General features: G+C 42.2%; 1 protein-coding gene across 4 annotated transcripts in view; it reads right to left on the bottom strand.

The window, feature by feature from the left end:
* Positions 1-20,403, bottom strand: part of SECISBP2 (SECIS binding protein 2) — a 354,953-nt gene that overhangs the window by 54,111 nt on the left and 280,439 nt on the right. For all 4 annotated transcript variants that reach the window (XM_085632806.1, XM_085632804.1, XM_085632809.1 and 1 more), the window contains one exon: positions 19,570-19,724. In XM_085632806.1, the coding sequence (XP_085488932.1) occupies positions 19,570-19,724 (155 nt within the window). The remainder of the gene's footprint in view (positions 1-19,569; positions 19,725-20,403) is intronic.

Below are 20,403 nucleotides of genomic sequence, written 5' to 3' on the forward strand. Positions count from 1 at the left end.
GCAGCTGCAGTATTCAAAGGCAAAGGTCATTCCCCTCAATTTAAAAAGCCCAACGCGTTTCGTGCTCTGTTGAGGGGACAACTTGTTTGTTTGATTCGTTAACGGCCCGTCCTGCCGTGACAAGAAGCCCCACCGTGTTCCAGCGGACCAATGCTGGCGCCAACCGACGCAAGCATGTATGGGCAGGAGGTGCGTGGTAGAAGTTCTACGGTGCAGTTTTCAATGCTGCGAGACATTCCACCGACCCACGGAGGTTTTAATATTTGAAATATATGTGGCAGCGCCTAAAGAACTCACTAGAGATCACTGCACAGCACTACAAAGACCAGCAGGCAGCTCTGCTGCCCCGCCCACATGGGCGAGTGTTACGAATATTTAAAGCGCTGTGGACTGTCTTAGCGCTTGCTTGAACTTTAGCCCCAGATGAAGTGCGGAGAGGAGCACGAAACGCGTTGGGCTTTGTAAATTGAGGGGAATGACCTTTTCCTTTGAATACTGCAGTTGCTACCAATAAACGCTGAATACTTACCTTCCTGTGAGAGGCTTCTGTTGAGGGGACAACTTGTTTGTTTGATTCGTTAACGGCCCGTCCTGCCATGACAAGAAGCCCCACCGTGTTCCAGCGGACCAATGCAGGCGCCAACCGACGCAAGCATGTATGGGAAGGAGGTGCGTGGTAGAAGTTCTACGGTGCAGTTTTCAATGCTGCGAGACATTCCACCGACCCACGGAGGTTTTAATATTTGAAATATATGTGGCAGCGCCTAAAGAACTCACTAGAGATCACTGCACAGCACTACAAAGACCAGCAGGCAGCTCTGCTGCCCCGCCCACATGGGCGAGTGTTACGAATATTTAAAGCGCTGTGGACTGTCTTGGCGCTTGCTTGAACTTTAGCCCCAGATGAAGTGCGGAGAGGAGCACGAAACGCGTTGGGCTTTGTAAATTGAGGGGAATGACCTTTGCCTTTGAATACTGCAGCTGCTACCAATAAACGCTGAATACTTACCTTCCTGTGAGAGGTTTCTGTTGTGGGGACAACTTGTTTGTTTGATTCGTTAACGGCCCGTCCTGCCGTGACAAGAAGCCCCACCGTGTTCCAGCGGACCAATGCTGGCGCCAACCGACGCAAGCATGTATGGGCAGGAGGTGCGTGGTAGAAGTTCTACGGTGCAGTTTTCAATGCTGCGAGACATTCCACCGACCAACGGAGGTTTTAATATTTGAAATATATGTGGCAGCGTCTAAAGAACTCACTAGAGATCACTGCACAGCACTACAAAGACCAGCAGGCAGCTCTGCTGCCCCGCCCACATGGGCGAGTGTTATGAATATTTAAAGCGCTGTGGACTGTCTTAGCGCTTGCTTGAACTTTAGCCCCAGATGAAGTGCGGAGAGGAGCACGAAACGCGTTGGGCTTTGTAAATTGAGGGGAATGACCTTTGCCTTTGAATACTGCAGCTGCTACCAATAAACGCTGAATACTTACCTTCCTGTGAGAGGCTTCTGTTGAGGGGACAACTTGTTTGTTTGATATATATATATATATATATATATATATATTCACTGAAAAAACCATAGGTTTCACACATGTTATAGTTAGCTGTACATTTCACTCGTAAAAAAACAATGAAATTCCCCCGTTATAGTTAGTGCAGGCAACTATAACTCACGCGACCGCAATCTTCTGCTGATGCTAATACTGTATTTTGACACTTATTTGCCCATGTCTTCTTCCATTAAATTTTAGCTATACATATATTACAAATATTTTTTTTTCATAAAGACACATATGTCATCAGCAGAAGATTGCGGTCGCGTGAGTTATAGTTGCCTGCACTAACTATAACGGGGGAATTTCATTGGTTTTTTACGAGTGAAATGTACAGCTAACTATAACATGTGTGAAACCTATGGTTTTTTCAGTGAATTTGCAAGGTTTTTTAAATGCTAATTCCTAACTATAACGTGTGTGAAAACTATGGTTTTTTCAGTGAATTTGTACGGTTTTTTAAATGCTAAGTTACTTTACGCCATTCGTGGCGTGCGCGCCCAGTTAACGCAGTTCGTTCCGTGCGCGCGCGGTGCGCACTTTACGCAGTTAGTGCCGTGCACGCACGGTGGTCACGCGGTGCGCTGTGCGCACCGCGTGCCCACGTTATGCGGGATGGGCCATGTACGCACGATGCGCTTCGCACACCGTGCGCACATGGGGGACATACTAAGCGCATCTTTGTGAAATGTATTCTTTATTAATTTTACAAATGCTATATGCCATGTACTAATGGTGACCTTCGGGCACCATTTGCACACGGGGTGGGGAGTGTGTGGATATTTTTTTTTTTTTAAAATTTTTACCGTACGCGTACGGTAAGCGTAATCGGCGAATTTCCGAAAAAAAAATAAAAAACTTTTTTGGGCTTGGGGGTTGTTTGGGGACCCTTATATCAATGCTGGGTGGTTAGGATCTCAAGAAACTGCCCCTTTAGACATTTTTTGGCTTCATTTTTGCTGCCCAACTCAGAGAGCGAGAGAGAAAATGGCGGCCGCTGCTTCCTGGTTTCGACCGATTCGAATGTTTACTAAGATCTAAGAGCCAATCAAAATCGAGCTCGCGCACGCCACCGTACGCGTACGGTAAGCGCACCGTAAGCGCACCGTAAGCTGGCTCAGATATATATATTGATTTAAAGGCTATTTTCTCAGAATCTACTGAACAGATTTACACCAAACCTACAAAAGGCACTTCCTTGACCTGAGGACTACCTCTCTGCCAAATTTCAAGTAATTCTGTTCAGCCGTTCGGGCTGTAGCTGTGTCTAAAGGTCCTATGGAAAAATGCATGGGAAAAACGCGTTTTGGGACCCCCCTTTTATCTCAGCCCCCGCTTGACGAATCCCCCCGAGACTTTCAGGGTAGGAGCGGAGCGTAGCGCCCCACCTATTTTGAAAATTTCGCGAGGATTCGTCGACCGGCGCCAAAGTTATTCCAAATAGAATGTTGCGGTTTTCCTATGGAAACAGGGTCATTGGCGGACAAATTTGGTCGGTGGGCTATCACAGAGTGTCATTACGATTCTGGAAGAAGTAAAGTGACACTTTGTACTATCTACGGAAGCGTTAGTGACGATCCTGATGTGTTGCTTCTGTTGACTAATGAACTATCTCAGTGGCCTCTTCCCCTAATCGTCTGTGGTGATCTTAATATACATCTACCAGGGGAGTGGTTGTCAGACCCAGATTTTAGATATACAGGGCGGAAACCAAAAGTTTACCAGGCCTTAAAAAATTTGTGTGCCTTGCATGGCTTAGTCGATTGTTGGCCTAACGGTTACCCTGGGGACCCGGGTTTTACATACTATTCATACCCACACTCTCGACTTGTCCGGCTAGATTATATACTTATGTCTAGTACTTTGTGGTCTGGTAGTACAATTGTTAAAACACCTAGAATTCTATCGGATCACAATCCTCTTGTATTAAGCTTGAATAAGGGGTTAAACAAGCCGAAGACATGGACTTTCGAGAGAGCGTTCTTAGGGAATGAGAAATTTTACCAACACATGACAGAATGGATAGCAGGCTTTCTTGAGGTTAATGTTGGTAGTACTACAATCGATGTGGTCTGGGATGCCCTAAAAGCTGGAATTAGAGGAGAGACAATGCAGTTCTCTCTCCGCTCCAATAAGGAGGCTAGAATAAAAATGACATCACTCCTGGGTAAGCTGGCTAGAGCGGAAGAGGAGCTGACCAAGGCTATCCAAGATAGGGATTCATCTGAGAATAAATTAAAACAGGTTGCTGTCGCTAAAAACCATATTATCGATGTTTTGACAGATAAGGCAGTTGCTAAAGCCTCAGCCCACAAAGAGAACATTTATGAGTGGAGCGAACAGGTTGGCCATCAGCTGGCGATACGCACTAGAGAAGAATATACCGCTAAACTTGTTAAAGAGATCTTAGATCCAGAATCTGGCCTTAAAACTGAATCCTCCGAGATTAGAAAGGTTTTTCAAAAATTTTATCAGAATCTCTATGAAACCACAGGGAATCAAACAAATAGCGCGGATACATATCTAAACTTAAATGCATCAACAGGTTTGGAAAAAGCAGATCAGGATAGCTTGGATAGTAGTCCATCCTGGGAGGAAATTTTCTTATCTATGACAAGCCTCACCGCAGGGAAAGCCGCTGCATGGATGGTATTCCAACAGAATTCTATGTCAAATTCTCACCACAATTGAAAGATATTATGCAGGAACTCTTTATTCATATTTTCGAGGGTGGAAAACCACCAGCTTCATGGTCCTCCGCTAAAATCATTGTTTTTAAAAAAAAAAAAAAAAATTCTTTAGAACCTGGGTCCTACCGTCCTATCACATTGATAAACGGCGATTCAAAAATATATTCTAAACTTTTAGCTAACCGACTAGCACCCATCATATATAAGATTGTATCGGAACGTCAACATGGGTTTATTCCCGGGAAATCCACAATTGACCACGTCCAAAGGGTAATATCTCTCTTTGACTCTACCCAGGTGACAGGAGACCCTATGGCCCTCATATTACTTGACGCCGAAAAAGCCTTTGATAGGGTCTCCTGGGAATATCTCTGGCACGCAATGTTACACTATGGGATTGGTCAACGATTCATTAAGGCAACACAAATGCTTTATGTTGAACCTATCGCTAGGGTGGCAATAAATGGGATGTTATCAGACAAAGTAACCATCACACGGGGGACAAGGCAGGGGTGTCCATGTTCTCCCCTTCTGTTTGCGATATATATTGATCCGTTTATTCGGAGGCTAGAGGAAAATTTATTAATCCCTTCAATATGCGTACATGAATTTGAGACTAAAACCCTAGCCTTCGCAGACGACATTGCCATAGTTACTAGCAATCCAAGTAAAGCAATTGCTGAGATAGAGAAAGAGGCCCTATTTTTTGGATCAGTCTCTGGCTATAAATTAAATCAGTCCAAAACGCAGATTATTCTTAATGATAAGATTACGATGAACGATGTTAGAGTTATTAATAAAGCTATATATCTTGGCGTTAGCATATCGGCTGATGTGGATAATATAGTTAAGGACAATGTAGGGCCTCTGATCCAACGTACAAAGAAAGATCTGTTACGTCTTAATAACCTTCATTTAACGCTAGGAGGAAGATCTAATGTGATTAAAATGTTGTATCTCCCCAGATTTTTATATTTTTTCAGGGCCATCTGTTTAGAATTTCCACCCCAACTGTTCCGGTCTATTGATTCTTTATTTTCTAAATTCCTGTGGGGTTATAAAAATCCACGCCGGGCTTTAAAATATATCACTCTCCCAAAGGATAGAGGGGGGATGGCTATGCCTAACTTTAAATTGTACTATTGGGCCACGGTTTTGAGATACTGCTCTGCTCTTATTTCCGTAGAGCCCATAGGCGATAGTATACCTAGTCCACAAACACTCATATTAGGTAGAGGCTCTGAAGGATGCTTGTGGCGCCACATGAATGATAATTACTTCAAGAAAATAAAATTCAAGAGTATTTACGGTATTTATAAGGTATGGGGCTGTTCGCGCAAATTGTTAGGCTTAGGACGATTCTCATTCTACACCCCTATCTCCAAAAATAATGATCTTCCCAAGATATTTGATGACAGGTGTATGAATCGGTGGACTCAAATAGGGATACTACAGCTCGGCTGTTTCTTTAATAAAGCAGGTTTGAAGACCTTTGAAGATTTACGCAGAGACTATGACCTTTGTCATAGAGATTTTTTTAGATACCTGCAGGTTAGAGATTTTTTGTTAAGAAAGGGGGGGGCTAGGGAGAAATTTCACCCTACGCAAATTATCGACCGGATTTGTAAAAGATCCTCTTTAACTATAGGTGAGATTTACGAATCTCTGAACTCCTTGGGTCCAGACGATATGGAGAAACAGCTCGAGACATGGCAAACAAAACTAACTGTTTCACCCCAAACCCCTGCTCGATCCTTTGAAATGTCACAATCCAGCTTCATGTCAGCTAAACTACAAGCTCAGTATTATAAAACATTCTTTTCACTGTATTACACTCCGAAGAAAATTGCCAAGTGGGGGACTGGGAAAGGTACTTCATGTCCACGCTGTTCACTGTTTGAGGCTGATAGTGTCCATATGTTTGCCTCCTGCAATGCCCTGTCAAATCTAATAAGGGAGATTTCCGAGTTTTTTTCAGAAGTATCTGGAACAGATATCTTGATATCTACAGAGGAAATAATACTGGGTATAGCAGATTGTGCTCGTCCTAAAAGCGTCTGCGGGTTGATCTTTGTAGCTATGGCTATTCTTAGGCTTTGTATAGCCTCAGCTTGGCTGGACCCTAAACCCCCGACGTTTCAGCAATGGAGGGCTCGCCTACTAGCAACATATAATCTAGAGGTAGCCATATACAAAAGAAAAGGGCGTAATAAGTGCAAAAAAGGTTTGTTAATATGGGATCCATTGATACAATGGTTGTCCAAGCTTATTTAGGATTATATATATATATATATTTATTTTTTTCTCTTCCAAAGGGCAAGGTCAAACAAATTGGAGCTATTGTTTTTCTTTGTTCTTTTTTACCAAATGTATGTATTAACTCTCTCCACAGTCTTATTTGCTTTTTGTGTTTTGGGAATCTCTGAATGTTGTACTTTGTCCGAAATGGTGGGGAGGGGGGAGGGAGGAGGGGTAACTTTGTTGATATAAAATGAAAAATCAATAAAAATGTTTAAAAAAAAAAAAAAAGGAAACAGGGTCCTAACTATAACTACCTACTGGCGACCGCCAGTAGGTAATATATATATATATATTCACTGAAAAAACCATAGGTTTCACACATGTTATAGTTAGCTGGACATTTTACTGATAAAAAACCAATGAAATTCCCCCGTTATAGTTACTGTAGGCAACTATAACTCACGCGACCGTAATCCTCTGCTGATGCTAATACTGTATTTAGACACTTATTTGCCCATGTCTTTTTCCATTAAATTTTAGCTATACATATATTACAAATATTTTTTTTTCATAAAGACACATATGTCATCAGCAGAGGATTACGGTCGCGTGAGTTATAGTTGCCTACAGTAACTATAACGGGGGAATTTCATTGGTTTTTTATCAGTAAAATGTCCAGCTAACTATAACATGTGTGAAACCTATGGTTTTTTCAGTGAATTTGCAAGGTTTTTTAAATGCTAATTCCTAACTATAACGTGTGTGAAACCTATGGTTTTTTCAGTGAATTTGTACGGTTTTGTAAATGCTAAGTTACTTTACGCCATTTGTGGTGTGCGCGCCCACTTAACGCAGTTCGTTCCGTGCGCGCACGGTGCACTTCGCGCACCGTGCGCGCACAGTGAGCACGCGGTGCGCTTCGCGCACCGCGTGTCCACGTTACGCTAGATGGGCCATGAACGCACGATGCGCTTCGCGCACCGTGCGCACATGGAGGAAACATATGATGAGCATCGTTGTGACAGGTAAAATATATGTTTTGTTTTAGATCTGATAAGCCATGCACTAATGGTGCCCTTCAGGCACAATTTGCACACGGGGTGGGGAGAATGTGGATATATATTTTTTTTTTTTATTATTTGCTACCGTACGCGTACGGTAAGCGTAATCGGCGAAATTTTCGAAAAAATTAAAATTGCCTTTTTTCACTTGGGGGATCGTTGGGGACTCCCCCAACATGGCTAGGTGCTTGGGAGCTGTCTAAACAGCCCCTTTACATGTTTTTGCACTTTGTTTTTCAACCCCCTGTCAGAGTGCGAGAGAGAAAATGGTGGCCGCCGCTTCCTGGTTTCGACCGATTCGAATGTTTACTAAGATCTAACGGCCAATCAGAATCGCGCTCGCGCACGTCACCGTACGCGTACGGTAAGCGCACCGTAAGCGCACCGTAAGCTGGCTCAGATATATATATTGATTTAAAGGCTATTTTCTCAGAATCTACTGAACAGATTTACACCAAACCTACAAAATGCACTTCCTTGACCTGGGGACTACCTCTCTGCCAAATTTCATTAAATTCTGTTCAGCCGTTCGGGCTGTAGCTCTGTCTAAAGGTCCTATGGAAAAATGCATGGGAAAAACGCGTTTTGGGACCCCCCTTTTATCTCAGCCCCCGCTTGACGAATCCCCCCGAGACTTTCAGGGTAGGAGCGGAGCGCCCCACCTATTTTGAAAAATTCGCGAGGATTCGTCGACCGGCGCCAAAGTTATTCAAAATAGAATGTTGCGGATTTCCTATGGAAACGTGGTCCTAACTATAACTACCTACTGGCGACCGCCAGTAGGTAATATATAGTATATTGTTCCTCTTATTGCATTTTTGTTGTTTTGGTGTCACCTTGGTTATTATATCCTACTCTATTTATCTGATACAGTTTAAAAAAAAATGTTTTAGTGTTTTGGATTTATTTCTGTGTTAGAGCAATGTGTGAAGTATGTATGCAGTTAATCATGTCGTCTCTCTGCTACAGATACCAGGGGAGGAGGTTGAGCGCAGATTAAAGGTAGATTTCACCCTGACAAAAGCTGTGTGGGATTGGTAAGTTCCCACTTCAAGGAATAATCAATTTCTTAAAATGTAAAGTTCTGGGTAGGGTAATTGCAAATCATTATACATTTTATCAGTTTTGAATCAATATCTTAATTGTTATACATTATTTGCTTACCTCCTTACAATCCCATTTCCTGTTCAGTTTTATTAACTGTGTTAACTTTTATTGCTCTGTGGGTTGTATCATAACGTACGATCACTGTAATCCAACCCAACTTAACTTTCATATCATCTAACACTTCCCATATTTTTCTGTCCTTTTTCCTGAGATTTTGCTGTATTCTTTCTGTTAATATTGTTTTACTGCCTCATTTGGGACCTTTTGGCCTGTTAAGATTTGCAGGGTTTGCGGTCTATTGTGCTCCATTTACTTTAACAGCTTTTGCTTGTTTGAAGTCTATTTTTGATTTTTGCTTGTATTTAATCATACAGAAGTTTTAACAATTACAGGATTTATAAAGATATTTATCAATTTAAATAACAACATTCAGTATTACACACAGAATATCATTAACACCAGTGAGAGCTTCCCTCACAAATGGGGTGGTCACAGTATAACAAGCAAAGGAAGCTTTTCCCATGCACAGAATAGGTACAACAGGAAAATAGCAGTACGTGCTTCCCTAAAAACATGTGCAACAAGAGTCCTCCAAATCTGCTCTGTTCCTAGTCTCATTGGACAAACATAGGGTTGTATCTAGCTTCATGATCTTTATCTTTACATGCAGCCGCACTATGCACTCTGGGCCCTGATAACACACAACTTTACCTTTCAAGTGTCACCTGCAGTAAATAGCCAGCACTTAAAGACCTGCTTGCAAATTATTCAGTTATGATTGTCCCCAGTCACCCACATGCTATGAGCTTGCCCCGTCTTAGTAACTACTGGGAGGGGGTACGCAATTGGTGAGGTTACACACTTACAGATTGAAGATAATATAACAGAATGCCTGCTGGGTCTCCTCAGGCGCACAAGCGCCCATAAAGTTCAACTTCGTTTCCTAGATCTTGCCCTTATACTAGCTGTACACGCCATTACCATGCAATGGAAATCCACAAGACAACCTACATTATCCGGATGGCATGACGAGGTAGTACGTTGGTGCAGCGCGGAGAGGGCGGCAATTAGGCACGAAGAGGCACGCTGATTGCGCAAACGCCCCATTTCAATGGACAGGGATACCATGCTGGAGGGGTTTAAAACACTGGACCTCTTCCCATGCCTAGCTACTCCCACTTCACAGTAAAGATCAGGCTCAGCTGTTTTAGGTTCAGTAACAGCCAAGGGAACTTAAAACATCTACTCCCGCACAACAACAATAGTCAGTATGGACGAGTGTCACCCTCACTAGCAGTTTCTCAGAGTAGGTGTTTGGACCTGGCGGGCCAGAACGCGGGTGGTGGAGGGAGGTTTTTGTATAAAGGGAAATGTAAGAAATTATGTTGTTAACCTATTCAAATCAATGCCTTTTTACCTCTACACCATACTAGCTTTGTGTGTATTCTTTGAAACATTCCAGGTTGTACCTGTGTGCACACATCATTATGTATGGACTAGCATGTGCTAGCAGCAAGAAAACGAAAATACTGCAATGTAATGGCTATGATGATCCGACGAATAATGTGATGATCAATAAAGTTGGTTTAAAAATGATTGTCCGCTGTCTATCTCAAATTAAATACCATCACAAAAAAAAAAATTCTAATGAGCTGGGGAAAAATGCATCAACAGATTGAATCTCTGCAAATTTCACTGCAAAGGGATGCTTTTTCCGCTTCTCTCTAATCAAATGCAAAATTGCTGGGCTTTTACATTGACAATCTTCGCTACTCCAGCGAGCAAATCAACAAAAAAGCTCAAATTGCCTTTTTTCAAATCAACCTGCTCTGCAAAACCCCTTAGTAAGCCCTTCCACCTTCAAAACTACAGTACACGTCCTAGACTGCTCCAATATCAATGGAGGTAATGTTGTTCAAATCAGCCTACCTGGCACTTCTCTTCTCCCTCTCACGCTAGCCTTCCACGCAGTGGGTCATCTTATTACTGGTGACCATAATTCTGATCCAGTTACCTTCACCCACCTGAATTTTCACTGGCTAACTTACCAAGCCAGCATCCAACTTAAACCCCTCTACATCATTACCAAGACCCAACATGCTCTCAAACTGGCCAACTAATTCGTATTGAAGCCGAAGTGACATTGGGACCCATCACTGAAGCCATATTGCTCCCTACCCTGGTACAATGTCAGTTTCTGTCCATTTTTGCCCAGCTAATGAGGCGAGCTGATGGAGAAACATCGATTAGATAAAATGCTGTGCCAAACTTCTAACTGCAACCTAATTAAGCTATCCTTGTACTTACATTCATCAGACAAGGAGAAGGATGGAATCAGTAAGGAATTTGTAGGCAGATTATCCACCGAAAAGATAGTTACTCAAGGTAAGTATCTTTCTTCTGGTGGACACTTCTACCTGCAGATTCCTCACTTGTTTGGTAAGGCAGGACAGGGCCATGAGTGCTTTCAGATCACTGTCCAGCCTCACCAAAGAGATGGCCACCAAAAACTTACAGGCTGATCGGGACAGAGTGTGGGCCAGATACAGGGACCATTTTAGTCCTGCCGAAAATGTTTCATTCTCAAAGTTAAGCCAACTTGGAGTCACTCGGGTGAGCCTGGGGTGAAGGAAGCAGGCCCAGTCTACCGTCTCAGAGAACAGGGCAGGCCTCAAGCAGCAGAACAATCCTCTGGGGAACAAGGCAGATCTAAAGCAGCAGGGCAGTCCTCTGGAAGACAAGGTAGGCTTTCAGCAGCAGGGTAGTCCTCTGCAGAACAAGGCAGTCCTTCTGCTGTGTCCACAGGTCCAGGAATGTACTGAAAAGGTGGCCTGCGGGTCCAGTGTTTATACCTGGTGCCAGCCTTTGAAATGGGTGAATCTTCTGGGCTAGCCACATATCTGGTTCTGGAATGTTCTTACCATCCCAATGCTCCAGGGCATCTGGGGGGACAAAATGTTAGTGTCAGGTTCCTTTGTGTGTGTGCGGCTATACCGTTTTTTAAGTTAGGATATCGTACTCATTACTGGATGCAGTCGATCCATGTTGTCTATCCAGAATTTCACTACAACTTGCAACAACCATGTTAGTAAGTCAGTGTCCTTTTTCCCACATCTCAGACATGCTGCTGCTCTCCGAGGATATCTCATTTCCAATGTTTTGGGGATAAGATAAGTTCTCTATAAATAATTAAACTGCACTGATTCGAAACTGGCATTATTTGAGATGTGTTAACCCACTCTTTCCTTGATGGGTTCTGGGCCATCCTCCTCCCGCTATGCTCTAACTTATAGTAGATTCCCACTCTTATCTGCTTTCAGGTAAATATAAAGACTGGACACCAGTTTCCTGCCATTCACTAGATTGAACTTTGTCAACAGTGTCTCTGCTACGTATATATGGACTGGCCTCTTTGAAGCCCTGAAAACAGCAATATGTACTATCTTGACCTACTGTAAAAATGTCCCAGATTTAATTTAGGTACAAATCCTGCATAGTTTCACATCACATCAACCTCCAGTGTACCAATCTCACTATACATAGCAGGAGCGAATGAGGAGTGTTTCCTTGCTGTTTTGTCACCACTGTCTCTCAGGTTTTCAATACCTGCCAATTATGTACTAGTGCTGTTCAAGTGTATTCCCCTGCAAAGTATTCTAATTCTTGGAGTAATACCGGTAATGGGACTTCATTATGGTGCAGGTACACCAGTGTATTATGCTGATACATGGACATTGTAAGTCTAGTTGACCCCAAGTGACCTCCCTCTGCTGCATCACAGATCTCAGTCTGAATCTTAATGGTTCAATCATTAGGGTAAACAAGGGAGGTGAGCAAGGACAGCCATGCCATCTTACCCTCTCTAACTTCCAGCTCTCAAATATGAACAGGCTGTCGTCACGTGTGCTATCAGGTGCAGTGTACAAGACTATTATCCATCCCAGTAAACATGGTCAAAATCCCACTCTTTCTAGTATTGACAGCATTACTTTACCAGCAAAGGAAAACAACCCATTACGTTGCACTATTAAATATGCTGACAAATTTTGAATTGTACGTTGAAAAATGTTTCAGCAAGATTGGCTTTTCTGTTCTTCAATGAAAGATAAGATAATTTTTATTATGTAGCTGCAGTGACTAAAGTCAGCTACGTATCGTAGCCTCAATGCAACTAGTCATAAATGCCATTTTAAAGCACGCAGTCAGTTTAACGTGGCTTAAACATTTGGTTTGAGGAGTATTGACTGAAGGTATTATGTTGCAAGCTAGAATTAGTTTGTGGTACCACACTGAGCGGAATTTTAGATAGCGCTCATCCGTTTTTTGCACATTTCTGCTCAGTTTAAATACAGGAAGAAATTCTGCAAACATCTTTTATTCATTGTCGTTCAATGTCTCTAAAGCACAGTAGTGAGGAAGAAGGAGCTACACAGAGGGCAGGTATGTGTGTTCAATAGGTGACTTGTTAAGGCATATTCATGCATTGAGGCTTATTTTCATTGTTCCAGATACAAAAATGATCAAGTAAATTCCTGATCAATATACAGTCAAACTGAATAATTGAAGTTGGGATATTCATTTCTATAAGTTAAGTTTTCAAATTGTGAAGCGACCAAGAGAACAAACAAATAAATAAAAAACGATTTTAAGAGCCCAGTTTCTCATGGCACATATTTTTGGAACTGGAAGAAAGAAGCAGCTTTTCCCTCCACATTATTATTCTTGTTTCCTGATTACTTTGCTTCAGAAACCAAAAAAACAAAACAGTTCAGACCACAACAAGATTTATTCCCCATATAATATATCGAAAAACAGTACGAAATCTTGGGGTCCATGTACAAAACATTATGAAAAGTGTCCTAAGCACTACTAAGGCTTGATAAGCATCACAGCACCAAAACAATGACTATGACTCACAGCAAATAACTGTGGGCATATCCCTTTAAAGGACGAAATCCCTCACTCACCAAAGGTGACATGCTTCATCATTTGGGATTCTCCTCCCAAAGGAAAAACCTAGTTCCTTTGGGGGCTACAACTCCCTCTCTACGAGGAAGGAGCTCAGGGATGTTTTCAAATGTAGGTGGAGTTGACTAAGTCCACAAATGATGAGCAATAATAGTGTGAGAGAGGGTGCAGCGCAAAACATAAATGAATGTGAAAAAAGTGTAATTAAAACTAGCTAGAGAGCGTAAATCATGTGCTTTATTCTAATACATTCTCTGCCAGAGTTAAAAACAGTGCACCAGCGGTATAGATTTAAACCGCTTGGGTAGAGTGAAAAGTAGTGGTCGACATGTTTCAGCCTGTAGCCCAGTCATGGGCAAAGCTTTCGTCAGGACCTCTAATAGTGCTGCTGCATAAATGTGTAAGTGATGTGAACATAAAAGGATACAAGAACAGGAACTAAATCAGTCTGTCTGTTCTTCTAGGCAACGTTACCCGCAGACGGCTGGGTAAGTAACCCACCTCAACCTGGCGACAGCTCAGGAGGGGGCACCGCTCTATCCGTCGGTACTCCGGGCTTGAAATGAGCTTGTGACTGGACTGTTTTTCGATACTTTGCTTCAGAGCCATGCGACCCAAGACTTGGGTACACGTGCCCTTTAAAAATACATTTTATGACATCTATATGAGGCCATTCCCAGCCACGAAATGCAGTTAGATAGAGTTTAACAATGTATTTCTTGGCAACCGGAGTAGATATGCTGATCTCTGGAAACAACCCGATAAGGCCAAACAGCTTGCATCTTTGATATATTTGGCTAAGAAATGACAAACTCCTCTTCCATAAATGCTGAAACTACACACTTCATCTTCTAGAGGTACTCAAGAAGAGACATATATGTGGAATCATGTACACATCCTCCCCACTGTTTCATTATTTGGAGTCACACGTGGATGTCTTCAAAGAAAAGTGGATGGTGACTTTCCTTCTTCCACTTGGAGGATGGAGCTTGAAATACCCTTTGCGTGGAACTTAGAACAGCAGAGAGCTATAGGGTTATGGAGCCTCATGGCTGTCCAGAACAAATGGCAATTCCTTATTCAGAAAAAGTGAAAATGCACAGGCTCTTTCCAAATATAGAGTCACTGGCTAGGAATGAGTAAGTTAACATTTATTCAACACTTAGCACATTTATTCAGCACCTCAGCATTAACTTTGACTAAGTCAGAGTCCTTAGAAAAGAATATGCGTCTTCCCCAGTCTCCTTAGCTTCTAAAGTACTATGCCTTGCAGACAGTGTTTCTTCTATAAACATATAGAAAAGAGAGCAACTAAGTGGATATGATTTTCTTTTTACATCCAGTCTTTTGTCAAATGACACTACTCAACTGCATTCCTAAAAGTGCACTGTTTATTCAGTGCTTCTACTACAATAAATTCTACTCCGTTGTTACTACTCAGTTGCTTCTTGATATTATAGGTGCCACTCAACTGCATCGCTGGTGGCTCCATTGTCACGTTAAGCACTACTCTGCTAAGTGCTTTCCAGTTTATTTGGTAAGCAAGTACTAACCCACTACTGCACGATTCACATTTACCTGCACTGTTCAATGTGAAACAATAAATCTCAGCAAGTACAGGGCTATGTAACTCTGCTGTTTCTTCAGTGCATGTGCTGAGTTTTTACTACTCTTAGCAAAGCACGTTTAAAACACAGCACATTTAATTTGAATAAACCTTCATACAAAGTATCTGCAAAATTTAGGCTATCTTGCAGGATTTGTATGAGTTAGAAAGCAGCCATTAACATCATGGACACTCTTGTATGTTAATAGCGGAGAGGTCTGTAACGGCATGTTTGCATGAACTCTATCGATGAGTCTAATTGGCATGAAGTGGCAAGAATATATACTTTCTGTAGCGTGCTGTGTTTACAAATTCCTTTGTTTCTTGGAACAAGGAGTAAGTCTGATGTCTGAATGGGGAAGCACGAACTCCCTCTTCACTAGCTAGAGGACACAAATGGAATGTATTTTATGTTTTAAACTGTGCAACAAACAAATGGCTGTATACACTGATGCATGCAATAAGCCGGGACAACGTCTGGGGCCTGTTTCAGTGGAAGATCTCCAGCTAGACTTGACAGGACTGGACCAGGACTGACTGGGTGATGTCACACGAGTAAAGCATTGATGGACTTTAATTTCCTCCAGGGTAATTGCCAGTGGCTGAGATTACTTCAAGCATTCCTTAACGTATACTGTTTTTTGATGGTAGACAAGTCACCATTACACGGATGTCATTTTCATCCCTCTTTTAAGAGCTATGAACTCTGGAGCATAATCTGAACACACGGCTGGTTTTAAGGCGGTTTGTCTTTACACATTGTGACCACTTCTTTAGAAAGTGGACATAATTACTTAAACTGCAAAGCTTGGGAATGAAATTGAAGAAGGTAAGCTTATCCAAGAAAGGTAAACTAATGACTTGGAAAAAGAGAAAGCCAATCAGCACAACTAATCAACTGTTCCCTAGCTACACAGTTAAAAATAGAATGCAGCACTTTTTCCTATGCACATAGAAAGCAAATTCTTTACCGGAACATAGCCTATAATACTTTTCAGAGAATCCTTGTTACAACTTATAAATGTAACAAGGTCTTAAAACCTTTTCAGAGCGCACTATATTCTTCAAATTATAAGGGAACAAGAGGGTCAGCGGTGGAAGTGGCATTCTAGAGGGTTGATTCCTACATATGCCAAGATCTGCAGCCAAATTGGTTGGGCCTTTGACCAAACAATAGTTTCAAGGAAACTAATCTCATACATTTGAAGGACTGGTAAGCTTGCAAGACCATCATGGTAAGTTAGCCTCGATTGTGGCTGCTTAGGGCCTTGTACTCGATAAACAACTTAGATTGCTGGCAATGTAAATTTAGTAGTTCCAATTACATTTATATGTGTGCTTTTAATAAGCACTAAACTATAGCCTCATAAGGGGTGTACAAATGCTATAAACAGTAATGGAAAAACAATGAAGGTCAAACCAGAAAATGTCCGCCATTACTCGTCATGTACAGTAAATAGAAGCCAGAAGACTGAACGGCACCCCTAAAATGACCAGCCTCAACTGCCCCTCTACTGCTATCAACATATAGATCATGAGATGGAGTCTGGAGGTAGAGACACCAAAGGTCACTGCCCAATATGCTGACAAACGTACACTGCACCAAATGGAGAGCAAGCCACTATCACATGTGATTGAAGGTTATTAGCCCTCTAGAATGACAACGTTTGAAATGTAAGGCTAAATGCTATAATATAGACTGAGACGCTTTCCGGACTGGCTCCCAACACTTAGCCACACACGTCATAGGCGTAGATTCTGCTCCTTCCCCTCTTCTACGTCCAGGCTCTCATCAGAAGACTGTGCTATTTTGAGAAGGGGCAGAAAGGGAGAGACTCTAAAAGGGAGACCACTGTTTAAAGTGCTGATAAATGCAGACTGACTAAACAAATAGCAGACCATCCTCACAGGTATTTTGTTGACCAAGGGATACTGAAGATCTAGGGATAAAACATTTGTAACAAAATCCTAAATAGAGTACATTTTGTGTGCTTCTTAGATAGCTGACCCTCCTTCTGGCCTGCCATCAAACCCTCCTCAGATGTCATCATATGTGTCCCAGTTGATTCCTCTTCTTCAACAACCCCTACCATTGAGCGCTGTAAAGCCAGTGGTACCATACTGAGATAGAGAACAGATTGAGAGACAATGAACAGGAGGCCACTGACTGACATGCTGGTGAATGCAGATCACATCAAATGAGAAGAGGAAAGCTTTCGCATGGTTTTTGTTTGTGATAGAGTTTACATTATGGCTGGTTGGGTAATGGTTACTTCGATTCCATACATAAGGTAACTCCATATAGTATTTTCTGACTGCCTAACTGTCCCACCAGGGCTTATGTTGCTGTTGCTCTGAGTTGGAATTTACACAGTATTGGCTGGTTTCTAAACCCTGCCATGAGGGCTTACACCTCTATTACCCCTCATTGAACTGCACCTTGTATTGCAAAGATAGAGAGATACTGAAGAGAAGGCAACTGGCTTATGTGATGAAAAATGCAGACACCGCCAATTCAGGAACAGACTGCTCTCACAGGTTTTTGTTTGTGACCAAGTTTACACTATGTCTGGTTGTAGAAGGATTGCTTCTCTCCTGTTCCCAGTGGACTACATATAGTATTCTCTGGTTGGTGAACAGTACAGCCAGGGTTTAGGTTTCTCTTGCTCAGGGGTGGAACGTCCACATTATTCCATGGCTGCTCAACTGTGTTGTCAAGATTTGGGCTTCTGTCACTCCTGAGGGGATTCTACATAATATTGTCTGGGTTTCAACTGCGCAGACTGGGCTTGAAATTCAGTTCATCCTGAGCAGACTCCGAATACCTTGTGTTTTTTACTGAATTATTTCTATTCATTTTCACATACAACACATTTTACAGCACTTCTCCACATTAGTGGTAGACTAGTAAAATTACATAAGTATTTGTATAGTTGTGTCAATTAGGAAATTCAAAAACAGTAAACTCTCCCTCACCTCCACCACCAACCATATGTTGAAGGGGAGGGGTTATCACTGCCATCCCAGTTTTTTGTTAACCTCTCTTGTCACTGTTACCCCTATTGCCAAGACTACATACATGTTTCTGATATCTGCCCGCCATACCTCCTCTATCTGTTGCTCCCTATTCCCTACTCTATATTAGTCAAACAATTGAAGAGCTTTTGGTCTTGCGGGGAAGAAGCACAGATATTCCTGCAGGGAAAAGTATCATATCAGGGGAGCCCATTTTGTGTAGAATTTGCGTTGTGAGTGAATAATGTTGCTCGTAATTGTTTCGATTGCCAACACAAACCAGAGCCTAGTAAACCACTGTGGGCTGTGTGGTGCCTCTCCCTCTTTACAGAACAAGTTGGGTACTTTTTGCATAATCCAACCTGTGGGAGATTAATTTGTGGTGGATCATTCGCTCAAAAGTGCCAGGTTGTAGAGCCAGCATGGTAATTGCTGGATTCACAGACATCGGATGTTCCAATGCTCCCCTAATATTGCTAAGGACTTCTTACTAGAATATCACTTGCATAAAGGAAGGTACCCTTGTTTTCCTTACACCACCTGTCTGATATTGTGTAACAGATGAAGGGTTGATGTGTCATATCTGGTTTTATAGTGGGTCAAGTTGTTGAGCTTCTGCTGCTCCGAGGTTTCTCCTATACCTCTCCGTGGGGAATTTAGCAGCTCCAGGGGTTGGGGTGGATGAGCTACTGTAACTCCTGTGAACCTTTGTAATATACTGCATATCAGCCCTCTGATTACCAGGTCATGAGGTGTCACTCAACCTGTGATCTGGAAAGCAGCCAGGCATGAAGCCAGAGGAGACTGTGAACCTTGGAACAAGGAAGGAAGACTTATCCATACAGTGAACTGGGTCAAACCATAGTCCTACCTGGTGATACACTGGAAGGGTGTCAAAGATTCTAAATAAAAAAAATCCCAGATGAAAGGCAAGTCAACATATAATCACTTCAGTTTAAAGTGACTCAATACAAGACTGTTTCCTACTTTTTCATAGCTCTCTATTTTCTGAAGTGGGATCACAGGAGTCAATAATAAACTCGTAAAAGCCTCCTAAACCTACACGGAATTGTTTGATATAGTTGGACTCTGAAACAGAAAGTAGCAAGAAATATTTTACAAAAAAGGAAGTAATACGTATTCTACTGAGTCATATATTATCCCCCCCATGAAAAAGGCCAATGCAATTTTCGCATGTTCAACCACGGTCTTGTGTAAGCTGGGCTGTCTAACCAGACCCAAAAACTACTTTACATGAAATGTTTAAATTCTCACAGAAGAGCAATATACAAGTTTTCAAAAGCACAGATAGTCTGTGAATATTCTCACCTGTGCACCATCGTAACTGAAGATTCCCACCACACTGACAGGTACTGCTTTGTTGAGGCAGCGCCCCAGTGCTTTTCGATTGAGAGCAAACACAAAGGGAACATTTTGTTCACAAGCACAGGCAATAATAGTTTGCAAGGTCTCATCCAAACCACCTACAGAAAAGAAGTAGAAAAAACAAAGATGTATACAAAACATGTATACAGGTTCTTTTTTTAGATCTAGTAATTGAACAATATTCCCAAGAAAACCATAAAATCACTTTTCTGCTAATGCAGCTATTACAAGATAAACAAGAACAATAGTTTTCATCTTGTCGAGCCCTCTCCCTAAAACACAGGCTATAGCAAATACATTTGTCCTGGGTCTAGAGATGTTAGTTAAGCATGTACAATGGCTATTCTCTTCTCTGTGCCTACCTGAACATTAAAGTATTAAAAATGATATAACTTTCTGCCGTGGCACCAAAATACCATAGCCACCCACAATATGCCAGGTATCACAACCATTGTGCCAAGAGCAGCATTTTGCTAGGAACTACCACCACTGTGCCGGGGTTAGCAAATTGCTTGGGGGTACCACCATTATGCCATAGCCAGCATGCTTCCAGAGATTACCACCCCTGTGCTTGGGGCTCCATGTTGCCAGGAATTACTACCAGTGTGCCTGGGCCAGCATGTTGTGAGGGATTGCCACCATTGTGGCATAACCAGCATGTCACCGGGGAATACCACCATTTTGCCTGGGGCTGCATGTTACTAGAAATCACCACAGGTGTGTCAGAGCAAGGATATATAGCCAGAGATTACTACTAATGAGGGAGGGTCTGCATTT

The sequence above is a fragment of the Triturus cristatus genome, chromosome 2_1 (genome assembly GCF_964204655.1).
Source record: "Triturus cristatus chromosome 2_1, aTriCri1.1, whole genome shotgun sequence".
In the NCBI taxonomy this organism is placed as follows: Eukaryota; Metazoa; Chordata; class Amphibia; order Caudata; family Salamandridae; genus Triturus; species Triturus cristatus.